This window comes from Cherax quadricarinatus, unplaced genomic scaffold, assembly GCF_038502225.1.
Source record: "Cherax quadricarinatus isolate ZL_2023a unplaced genomic scaffold, ASM3850222v1 Contig281, whole genome shotgun sequence".
NCBI classification, from domain to species: Eukaryota; Metazoa; Arthropoda; class Malacostraca; order Decapoda; family Parastacidae; genus Cherax; species Cherax quadricarinatus.
Window position 1 is genome coordinate 187,526 of NW_027195307.1, and position 12,606 is coordinate 200,131.

Consider the following 12,606-nt stretch of genomic DNA (forward strand, 5'->3'; position numbering starts at 1 on the left):
CGAAAATACATGATATAACTTTATATGCTTACTCTGGAGATAATTCTGTACCTGTTTATTTAGAAACTCCCTGCCTTTATCTGTAAATAATCTCGATATATTCTTCGCCTTTTCATTCTCCAATATGTTTTGTAATGCATGTAAAGTGCTCGGCCCGTCTTTCTTTTTCATGAGTACTGCTTGTAAATATCTTGAAAAAACATCGATACACACGAGAATGTATTTATATCCATCATTATATCTGGATAATTTAGACATATCACCCAAATCACAGGTTAATATCACTCTGGGTTTAGGAGCAATTATTTTCCTACGAGGAAACTTCTTAGGTTTAAGAACGTATAAAGTATATGATCTTTCTGAATTTAAGAAATTTCTGACCTCTTTCAAGGTTATGGACGGATCGATCTTTTTTACAGCTGTATATAAACTGTTTACCCCAGAGAATGATCCCGCAGAACCAGGATCTCTATAAACCTTTTCAATTAATTTTGTTCGCTCCATTGGTATACAATTTCGTAGGAATCCTGCCGTAACACATTGGTTCGCAACTGTAATGCTTCTGGTGTATTTAATGCAAGGTCTATGAATAAATAACCAAAGGGTGATCGTTTTATAGCAGATTTATATATATTTACAAATTCCTTATTTTTTCCGAACACTTGTCGCCCCAGAATCTCTACTTGTCCAAGATCCCTCATTTTAAATAAAGCAAAATGCGTGGCGTTTAAAGCCATGGTACGACTATATCGTCCTCCGTGAAATATATTTTGAGTAATCAGAATAATGCTTATATTATGATGTCTACCTTTAGTAAAACATTCGAGAATAATTTCACTGTTACCAGCTTTTAAAAATAGATCATCAACAATAATTATTGTATTTTCATCAGGTGATGCAATGACATTCTGCGGGTCGATAATATCTTTACTTAATGTTAATTTATGAGATATCTCTGAATCTTGTTCTAAGGGATGTGATGTCACCCCGCATATTATAATGTTATGAAATTTCTCATGGTATAACTTTATTAATTTTGATGTGAAATAAGATTTGCCACTATTCGAATAACCGGCAATGATAATCCTTGATGGATAACGAAATATATCAACGTCAGCAGATGTGTATGTTGTCAAGTTCAACATCTTCCCCTTATTATTTTTTAAAATGATCTAAAAGCTTCCTCTCTTTAAGTTGAATGAACTAAAAAGGGTGTTTACCATAGAGAGGTGACTTGTACACTGTAAGTCTTAATGGGTTTTCAAGATATATAATACTTTTAGTTCAATAAGGGGACGCAGTTAATGTGGGAGCGGGACTGCCTCATCGAAATTAGTTACTTTAGGGTGGCGGCTGACTGACCTGAGTTGCCGCAGATGTTATGTTCTACCTTGGGTGTGAATCGCATTACATGCCGTCTGTCTGACCTGTGTTGCCGCGGGTGTGATTTTCTACCTTGGGTGTGAAACGCATTATACAGTGGCGTCGGGGGGGAAGGGGTGGCCCATATAAGCTTAATGAGTCTCTCAGAGCGAGGAAAGTGTTTCTATTCGGAAATCGAGTAAATATTTCTACCATGGGTGTGAATCGCATTACATGCCGTCTGTCTGTCCTGAGTTGACCCAGGTGTGATTTTTCTACCTTGGGTGTGAAACGCATTACATGCCGTCTGACTGACCTGAGTTGACGCAGGTGTTCGGTAAGGAGAAGAGCGTGTGATTTTTCTACCTTGGGTGTGAACCGCATTACATGGTGGCGTCGGAGGGGGGAGGGGTGTACAAAAATCATGACGCAATACTTTTGGGGTAAGGTATATAAGCTCAATGAGTCTCTCAGAGCGAGGATTGTGTTTCCATCCGTCAAGCCTGACTGACCTCATTTTCCCCACAGTATTCCTCTCATTAAGTTAAAGGACCTCATCTTTTCCAACCGCACATCATGGAGAAAGGTAAGTTGTACTTAGAAAATTCTTGTTTTTACATGTTTAATTTTTGTTGAAGCATACGAGTGAAATTTGGGTTAATTTTTGTTGAAGCATACGAGTGAAATTTGGGTTAATTTTTGTTGAAGCATACGAGTGAAATTTGGGTTAATTTTTGTTGAAGCATACGAGTGAAATTTGGGTTAATTTTTGTTGAAGCATACGAGTGAAATTTTTACTGGGTTAGTGTGTTAATAAGTGAAATTCTTAACAGGGGATAACATATATTCGAAATACTTGGAAGCATTGGTGAAGAGAAGATTATCGATTAGAAGGAGGCGTTCGTTGGTAATCGAGAAAGGCGGTGTACAACGCAATGAAAGGTTGTTGCAATTGGATAATGAGTGGGCACGTGTAGATGCTTTATGGAAGAAGGCTATAAAAACAGGTATGTATCCAATTGTGATCTTTTTGTTGTGAAAATGTGCTAGTCACTCGAGAAAAGATTTTTTGTTCTATTCATTGAAATCTTAATATTTTGGGTTATGAATTGGATATGCTTTTTTTTCCTCTGTTCATTGAAATCTTAAAACGTATTATGTAAAAATTGTGAAGGGTGACCTTCTTACCCCCATTACTGAACGTAATATTACTATTCATTGAAATCTTAATATTTTTTTGGGTTATGAATTGGATATGCTTTTTTTTCCTCTGTTCATTGAAATCTTAATATTTTTTGGGTTATGAATTGGATATGCTTTTTTTTCCTCTGTTCATTGAAATCTTAATATTTTTTGGGTTATGAATTGGATATACTTTTTTCCTCTGCAGGAAATACACCTGAGAGTGTTGTCGCACAGCTTGGTGGTGAGAGTGCTAGTGTTGGTACCTCACAATGCGGAGGTGCGGATACTTCTGGTGAGAGTGCTAGTGTTGGTACCTCACAATGCGGAGGTGCGGATACTTCTGCCTCCATTAATGATGAGAGAGCAACTACCTCGCATGACGTGTCTGACACGCATAATAGTGAAGATGAGAGCCCAGAAGTTATTACATATATCCAGAATTTTAGAGGTAGACATACAGTGAGGAAATATAGTGTTCCTTCAACTTATAACAGAGAGTTAAGAATGTATTTACATGTTTATAGGGATTATTTTATAGAACAGATGCGAGATATGTATGATAGATCGCCTCTAGCAATGTCGCTCAGAATCCACCCAATTATAGTTATAAGGACATTACGTCAAAACATATCGGGTGATGATCAAAATGGACAATTTGTGATAAATTTAGCGTTTGAGTTAGTAAGTGAAGAGGAAATCTCTGAAGTATTTGATCGATGGGTGGGAACAATATTAGAAAGATACGAGTCAGAGTTGCAAGATCAGGAAGGATCTGGCTGGATCATAGATCAAATCGAATCTTTCAGTATCGAATATGTTAAAGTAGAATTCAGAGTGCAAGTGGGGTCATATGTGACATATCCCGAGAAACTGCGAGGGAAGAAATATGTATTTAATCCAGAGATTAATGATGGGTTATGTGTACTGCGTGCTTTTGCTGCCTATCAATGTCATAAAAAGAACATGTCATGGGAAAATATTCGCAGAGCAGTTACTACTAAGAGAGGATGTCTTAATCATGCAAAAACTTCTATAGATGATTTTCCCATTACGCGTGATAAGTTAGGTATATTAGAGAAGGAAAATAAAGTGTCATTATATGTTTATCAATTAAGAAAGGATCAAGATAGGACATTTATGGCTATGTGTCGTAAGGGGAATAAGAAATATAAGGACATTATGTGCGCGTTATTGTTGAATGAAAGACATTTGGTTTTAATCAAAGATTTTGACGGGTATGTTAGAACGATAATGAAGGATCGTGATGTAAAGAAGCACTGTCATAGTTGTTTGATGAAGTTGAATACACAGGAAGAGTTAGATATCCACGAAGATGGATGTAAAATCAATCAGGTTCTCGTATTCCCCCCGGAAGGAACAACAGTACACTTTGAAAATTTTAGTCATACGCATTCCAACGAATATATCGGTGTATTTGATTTCGAATGTGCATTAGACACAACTCTCCCAGCAGGTAAAATTGAGTCTCGTCATAAAGCCATTGCCTATTGTTATATTATATTTGATCGCAAAGGAGAAATAGTGTGTATAAAGAGTTATAAGGGGGAGGAAGCTGTTAATCATTTCATTTTAAATGTTAGTGATGAATGGAATAAAATAAAGTTTAGAAGACAGTATCATGAAATCCATATGTCAGAGGAGGATAAGATGAGGTATGATTCTCAGAACACTTGTGAATTATGTGGTAACACCTTCAAAAAACCCAAAGACAAACATAAACACCATGACCATACTTTAAATTTCAATAATTATATTGGAGCCTATTGTGCACGTTGTAATATGCAGTGTAAAGACAAGAGAGAGAAATTATTGCTTTTTTGTAATAACATGTCGTATGATTTAGGAATAATTTTAAAGGAATTGAATGTTGATAAATATAACTTTGAAATTCATTCGAAACAAGGATTCAAATTCTTGAAAGTAGACATAGGTAAGGTTAGGTTTCAAGATTCACTGTCTTTATTGAATGGATCTCTTTCCACGTTAGCAGAACAACATATCAAGGCAGGTAAATCCCTGAAATATACAGAGACTATTCTGAAAGATGTGCCTCGAGATGTCTTACCTTTATTATGTAAAGGAAAACAAATTTTGTGTTATGATTATATTGATAGTTTAAAGAAACTCGATGAAACATAATTACCGAGTAAAGATCATTTTTTTAATTCTTTGAGAAATAGCGCTATCAGCCAAGAAGATTATGAACATGCATTGAAAGTGTTTGAGTTGGGTAAATGTAAGACTTTAGGAGATTACTTGATGTTATATCTCAAGACAGATGTTGGTTTGTTAGCCGATGTCTTCATGGAGTGGCGTATAACACTCAAAGATATTTATAAGCTAGACGTTAGTAATTATATAAGTTTACCATCATTCAGTTGGGATGCATTCCTATTGAAAACTAATGTAAGATTAGATATGATATATTCCCATGAATTATATGACTTGATTAAAAGGAATCTCAGAGGAGGGTTTACGTGCGCAATTAATCAGTATTCTAAAGCAGATAATCCCCTAATTAACCCTAATTTTGATGTTGTATTTTATATCTAGATTTTAATTCTTTGTATGCTAGTGCGATGGTTGAAGCTCTTCCACAGAATGGTATCAGAAAATTATCGAATGACGAGAAGAATGCTTTCCTCGATGTGGGATTAAGTAATGTTTCGTGTGAAGGTCAAAAGGGATATTGGATAGAATGTGATACCAAGCACATATCCCCCGAGGTAGCTAGGCTCACTGATGAACTTCCTTTAATATTATCCCACATGAATATATCAGAAGAGATGTTATCTCCTTATTGTGAATCTATATTGAAAAATGAAGGTAGAAAGATCCCCAAATCTAATGGGAAATTAGTGGGCAGTCATTTATCTCAGAAAAATTATTTGATCAGTCTAGAATTGTTACAGTTATTACTGGAACTTGGGTTAGAGGTGGAAAAGGTTCATACCATATATGAATATACACAGACAAAATTTTTAGAACCTTTCATATCAACTAATATTGCACAGAGAACAGCTACAAGATGTCCTATCAAGTCAAAAGCCTTCAAATTAACTAATAACGCCATATATGGGAAATCATTGCTGAATATTACAAAGTATGCTGAGAAATATAGATATATCAATAATGAGAAAGCATTTATTAGAGCGAGTAAAGATCCTTTGTTAAAAAATATCACACATTTAAATCAAGATAGAGTGATTTGCACATTCAATAAAGATATATTAGAAGTTAAGCAACCACTTTATCTCGGTTTTCAAATTCTTGAGATTGCTAAAAAGAAATTGTATCATTTTTGGTATAAAGTTTTAAAACAGCATTATGGTGATGATGTAAGACTTCTTTATACCGATACTGACTCGTATATTTTTAGCTTGAAATGTAAAGATTTGTACACCGAGTTAAAAAGTGAACCATTGTTAGGTTATATGGATTTTTCAAATTTCAGCCCTAAGCATCCCTTATATGATGATAGTAGAAAAGGTGAGCTGGGGTTATTGAAATCTAAATGTGTGATAACCATATTAGCGAGTTGATAGCCCTGAAAGCTAAAATGTATTGTCAAGATTGCTGGAAGATCAACTACTGTCAGCAGAGCCAAGGGTATTCCTTCGCAATTTATGCCATTATTAACACATGCAAGATATAAGAATGTTTTATCAAATGCAGATAGAGAATTATTCGCGTGTAAGTCTATAGGTAATGTAAAAGGTGAAATATGTACAGTAAGAATTAATAAGAGAGGTTTGTCTGCCTTTGATGATAAAAGATATCATTTGAATACTAATGAATCCTTGGCTTATGGACACCCTGATATTCCACCATCTAAACGTAGGAGAATAGAGTGATGTATTACCAGAAATGGCTGTATAATAAATAATGAAAAAAAAATATTGTGTATTAGTGTTATCCTGAAATGTGTCTTTCTGATGATGAAAAAATTGGGGTTAAGAGTGAAAATGTTTTCCCTATGATGTAGGTACTATGTCCCCTTATTAACTTTAATGAACTAAAAGGGTCGACATGTTTCAGCTTGTGTGCGCGGTCATCACGTGACGTCACTGACATAGGGGTAAGTCGACAAGATTCAGCTTGTATGTGTGACGTCACTGACCGCCGAGTAAACACCCTTCTTAGGTCATTTGACTTGTTTAGACCTGTAGTAAGCATGCTTACCCCCCCCAGAGGGGGGAATCCAAAAAACCTTGATCCAAGGAGATGGAGAATTTCGAAAACCCCATAGGGGGATCCAAAAACCTTGATCCAAGGAGATCATAAGAATTTCGAAAACCCCCATAGGGGGGAATCCAAAACTTGTATTATCGAGAAATTTTTGGGGTTGGGGGGTGAAAGTCGGAGGGGGAATGGGGGGTGAAAGTGGGAGGGGGAACCTTAAAAATTTGATCCGAGGAGATGGAGAGCACAAGAAAATGAAATTCAAAAAAAAATCGAAAAAAATAGGAAAAAAATTCGAGGCGCGGGGGCGATCCGGACGACGCTGCAGAAGGCGCGGGCAGGGGTCGCGAAGGGCGCGGGCGGGGGTCGCGAAGGGCGCGGGCGGGCGCGCGGGCGGGCGCGCGGGCGGGCGCGCGGGCGGGCGCGCGGCGCGACGGGGGGGGGTCGCGAAGGGGGGTCGTGGGCGGGGGTAATGGTTGGGGGGTCAAGGGTGAGGTAGTCTCGAGGGCGAGGTCAATGTCAAACCGGAAGTAACACCTAGGTGTGAAAAGGGGACCCTCCAGCTGCTGGCCCTAGACCGGAAGGAGTCACTCAGCCGCACCCCTAAACCGGAAGGGTGCGCTCAGCCGCACCCCTAAACCGGAAGGGTGCGCTCAGCCGCACCCCTAAACCGGAAGGAGTCACACAGCCGCACGCCTAAACCGGAAGGAGTCACACAGCCGCACGCCTAAACCGGAAGGAGTCACACAGCCGCACGCCTAAACCGGAAGGAGTCACACAGCCGCACCCCTAAACCGGAAGGGTGCGCTCAGCCGCACCCCTAAACCGGAAGGAGTCACACAGCCGCACGCCTAAACCGGAAGGAGTCCCCCAGAGGAAAAGTTCACTACTAACATACTATGTTATGCTCTAATGTTTTGTGTTGTGTGAAGGTCAGTTAGAATATAAAACTAATACTGTGATGTAATGTACTGAGATGTTTAAATGTTAACATATATTATACCTTGAATGGTGTGGCACACAATGTTATTTCTTCAATCCTAATGTTTATAATATAAGTAATACTTAACGTTAATGTTTAGGTGATGTTTAAGACGTAACTGAACATTATTCTGCTCATAGTAATTAAAAGTAGTAAGTTTCCATTTATGAATAACTGCTAACTCTCAGATAACCGTTATTGTAAAAGTAACACCTGAGTGTTTGTCAGTAAGGTGTTACCAGTTATGTAACACCTGAGTGATTGTCAGTAAGGTGCTACTAGTTATGTAACATTTGAGACATTGTCAGTAAGGTGTTACCAGTTATGTAACACCTGAGTGATTGTCAGTAAGATGTTACCAGTTATGTAACACTTGAGTGATTGTCAGGAAGGTGTTACCAGTTATGTAACACTTGAGTGATTGTCAGGAAGGTGTTACCAGTTATGTAACACCTGAGTGATTGTCAGGAAGGTGTTACCAGTTATGTAACACCTGAGTGATTGTCAGTAAGGTGTTACCAGTTATGTAACACCTCAGTGACTGTCAGTAAGGTGTTACCAGTTGTGTAACACCTGAGTGACTGTCAGTAAGGTGTTACCAGTTGTGTAACACCTGAGTGACTGTCAGTAAGGTGTTACCAGTTATGTAACACCTCAGTGACTGTCAGTAAGGTGTTACCAGTTATGTAACACCTCAGTAACTGTCAGTAAGATGTTACCAGTTATGACAGTTTCCTCTACAAAACAATTAACTAAACATGATGAATATGAGTGCAAGATTTGGAGAGAATTTTTATACAGAAATTGTTGGGAAACAATGTGATTCCTGGTGGATATTACCAGACTGACTGATAACATTAGTAGTAGTAGTAGTAGTAATGATAATAGTTGTAGTAGTGGTGATAATAGTAGTAGTAGTAATGATAATAATAGCGATAGTAACGATAATAGTTGTAGTAGTAATGTTAATAGTATTAGTAATGATTATAGTAGTAGTAGTAATGATAACTGTAGTAATATTAATGATAGTAGTAGTAGTAGTAGTAGTAATGATAATGGTAGTAATATTAATGAAAGCAATAGTAGCTAGTAATGATAATGGTAGTAATATTAATGATAGTAGTAGTAATGATAATGGTAGTATTATTAATGATAGTAATAGTAGTAGTGGTCGTAATGATAATGATAGTAATATTAATGATAATAGTAATGATGATGGTAGTACTAGTAATAATGATAACAACAATGGTGTTAATTCTAGCAGTAGCCTAAACTCCTCTTCTGTTCTTTCTATTGGAAAGTCAGTCATCAACACCAGAAGTCACAGAAACTAACCAAGTGTCACTAGTAACTGAATCCTTTCAACAACATGACACAGTTAACGTCCTTACCAGAGCACAGTCTAAGGTAAAACCTATACATCCGTTGATTTTTTTGCCAGAGGAAAACCCATTGAGCTTTCTCACATAGATTTAGAGGGTCTTCAAAAGACCTGTCCTTCCATAGAGGAAACCCGGAAGATAGTGTTAACAGACAACGTGATTCAAAGAAAGAAATTTTCTTATAAATTTGTATATAAAGATAATCTTCTATTCAAGAAAACAGTTTCAGCAGAAAATCCTAATGACGTGGGAAGAAATCTGTTAGTAACTCCTAATAATTGCTGTGAGACTATTTTGAAGATTTCTCATGATCTGCCAGTCTCTGGCCATTTTTCACATAGGAAGACCTATAAGAAGATAAAGGACTTGTACTTCTGTCTTAGGATGTCTTCGGACATCTATAACTATTGTTTGTCGTGTCACATATGTCAACTTTCCTTACAAAAGGGTAGAACAAAGAGTCCCTATGGTAAAAAATGCCAATTTTCTCAGTCCCATTTGCTAGAGTTGCAGTGGATATAGTTGGTCCTGTCACTCCTCGGTCATCAGGAAGTCATAAATATATCTTGACTATGCGTCTAGCTGAAATCCATTACTTCAGTAGAAGTTGCAGAAGCATTACTGTCTATTTTTTCAAGGGTAGGTATACCCAGGAAAATTCTTTCTGATCAAGAAACGCAATTTACCTCTGAATTAATGGATCAAGTTTATCAACTTGTGGGTGTTCAACCTCTTTTACACTACACCTTACCATCCAAATTGTAACGGAAGAGTGGAACGACAACATGCCATCCTAAAGTCAACATTAAAGAAACTTTGTATTCTTAAACCAGCTGACTGGCATATGCTGTCTTTGCAATGCGTGAGATTCCAAGTGATTCCCTTGGATATTCCTCTTTCGCATTGCTTTATGTAAGGCAGGCTCGCGGACCTCTATTTATATTAAATGAACTGTGGTCCAAAGATATTAAACCTGAGAAAAAGATTAGAAGAAACCGCTGATTTTATTGTCAAGAACCTGAATATGTCCATGGAAACATACAAAACCTTTTTTAAACAAAAGAGCTCTAAAAGGAAATTGTTAATTTCTTGGGGCGGACTGTATGAAGTAGTGAAGGTCTGTAATAAGGTAGATTATCTCTTGGATGTCAAGGGTAAGATAATGTATCATATCAATATTTTGAAACTGTACCACCGTAGAGAAGTTAATCTTTATTTAAACTCCTTTGATGAAGATACTGCATCTTACAGCTTAGTTAAAAGTCATGATTCTTGTGAATGTAAAGTTTGTATTATAGATGACGAGTCTCGCACAGAATCGAAGGAACTACTTTATATCTTAACTGTTGATTCTCCAACGAATAACTCAAACATCAACATGAACAGTGAACTATCTAGTAAACAAAAGTCTCAAGTAAATGCCTTAGTAAATATTTTTCAGACGTATTCACAGAGATCCCAGGACTTACCACTATCGTTGTACACAAGATTGAAGTGTTAGCTCAGTAAGACGGAAAATCTATCCTGTCCCCGTTCACTTACGGAAAACATTTGAAAATGAAGTCGACAAACTCTTAAAGTTAAATATCATAGAACCTTCCAAGTTTGCTTTCTGTTCACCAGTTGTCATGGTTAAAAAATCAGATAATTCTTATAGACACTCATAAGATTTTCATTATTTAAACACTATCACTAACTGGGACGCCAAGCCCATGCCGGTATTCGATCATTACTTGTATAAATTTCATAACTGTAAATTCTTCTCTAAATTAGATATCTCACAAGCGTACCATCAAGTATCATTACACCCAGAGTCTAAACCATACACTGTTTTCCCTACTCATAGAGGACTAATACAATATCGCACAATGGTTTTCGGCTTGGTCACCGCGTGTGCCACGTATATCCAGCTTATGAGAATAGTTCTTTCTGACCTCAAGAATGTTTTAGTGTATTTCGATAATATCTACAACATGACTCATGTCTGGGAAGATCATCTTACAACACTGTCGCTTGTTTTAAAAAGATTAAGAGCTTATGGCCTTACAATTAAACAACAGGAGTGTTTTCTTTGCTATTTCAAAGTATAATACCTCGAGTTTATTGTTTCTGAGAATAGTTTATCACCCCTTCCTAACAAGACGAAAGCAGTTCTAAACAGCACCTTCCTAACTACAAAGAAGTTGCTAAGAAGTTTCCTTGTGTCAGTAAATTTCTATAAAATTTTTGTACCTAATTTAAGAAGTCTGACTTCCATTCTCACAGACTATTTAAAAAAGAATGTAAAGGAACCTCTTGTTTGTTATGAAGAGGCTATGCAAAGCTTCGAACAAATTAAAAGGATATTTTCCAACCCCCCAGTTCTAAAATTACCAGAATTAATAAAGTCTTTTGTCTCCGAACAGATGACTCCCATTCAGGACTCGGTGCTGCTCTACTACAATTTTATTTTTATTTTATTTAAAATACAGTATACATTACACATGGAAGCAAACATATGTCACTAAGCCAATCGACATGGAACAACAAATTAAAGTACAACATACGTATACACAATCCAAAAAAAGAAAAAGGAACACTTCACACAAGTGTACCAACAACATATCCAGAGAATCTGCTCCAGGACACTTATACATCTTATGCCAAGTTTTATATACAAAACAATTCTTAAAGATAAAAGCCTCACATACCATTAAAACCTATACATCCCCCCCAGCAAAGGTACATTTATTAAGTCGTACATATGTGCTTTGGAAGTAAAAAGGTACCCCCCCCCTCATCAAATACCAACAAAACAATGACATACTATAAGAGCGTAGGATACTACTTGCTCTAAGTAACAATTATGAAAACTTTGCCTCGCATACAAGGCAAGGGTGCAATCCTGCCAAGACTTCTTAATACACTGTATACCCTATAGCAGTATTAATACATAACATACACCGCTACTTGAACTCATATTAATACCTGCTCCAACAAAGTCTGTCTAAAATTGTGTATTTACACAAAATCAATATACATTTTTATATTACATTACAGATACTCTTACATGTGACTTGAAACATTAAAATAGCAAAGGGAAACAAACAACGTGTACTTAAAATATATAACACTACCCTGCACATACAGTGTCACACGACAAGTACTATATAATCTTAACCAGGCCTCTGAAACATTATATGTTAGGCCTTATATGCCAACATACAATGTCACATAATATTAAATACTGTACCACGTTGCTCATTACAGCTATTTACACTTCCGAGCCTTCCGATGTACAGGTACTGTGCCCTACAGAATGCTTCCTACAAGAAGGGAAATCCCGGACTTTGTATCACATCATATTCTAAGCAGTCATATGGCATACCTTAGTAACACCACGTAGTATGTGCTTTCTATAACATCTTTGAATTTACTCTCACAATAACGAACAGCCATTCTCACACGCACAAATACTGTAAGATTCTACCCTTCCACTCACCTTATATACAC

At 36.9% G+C, this 12,606-nt stretch overlaps 1 protein-coding gene across 1 annotated transcript; it reads left to right on the top strand.

The window, feature by feature from the left end:
- Positions 1–1,259: 1,259 nt before the first annotated feature.
- LOC138851299 (uncharacterized) lies at positions 1,260–12,174 on the top strand. The gene is made up of 7 exons (XM_070080287.1): positions 1,260–1,948; positions 2,196–2,369; positions 2,753–4,220; positions 4,743–4,918; positions 5,122–5,394; positions 10,413–10,528; positions 12,154–12,174. Exons 1-7 carry the CDS (start codon positions 1,939–1,941, stop codon positions 12,172–12,174), a joined length of 2,238 nt encoding a protein of 745 aa, XP_069936388.1. The 5' UTR covers positions 1,260–1,938.
- The last annotated feature ends 432 nt before the right edge of the window (positions 12,175–12,606 follow it).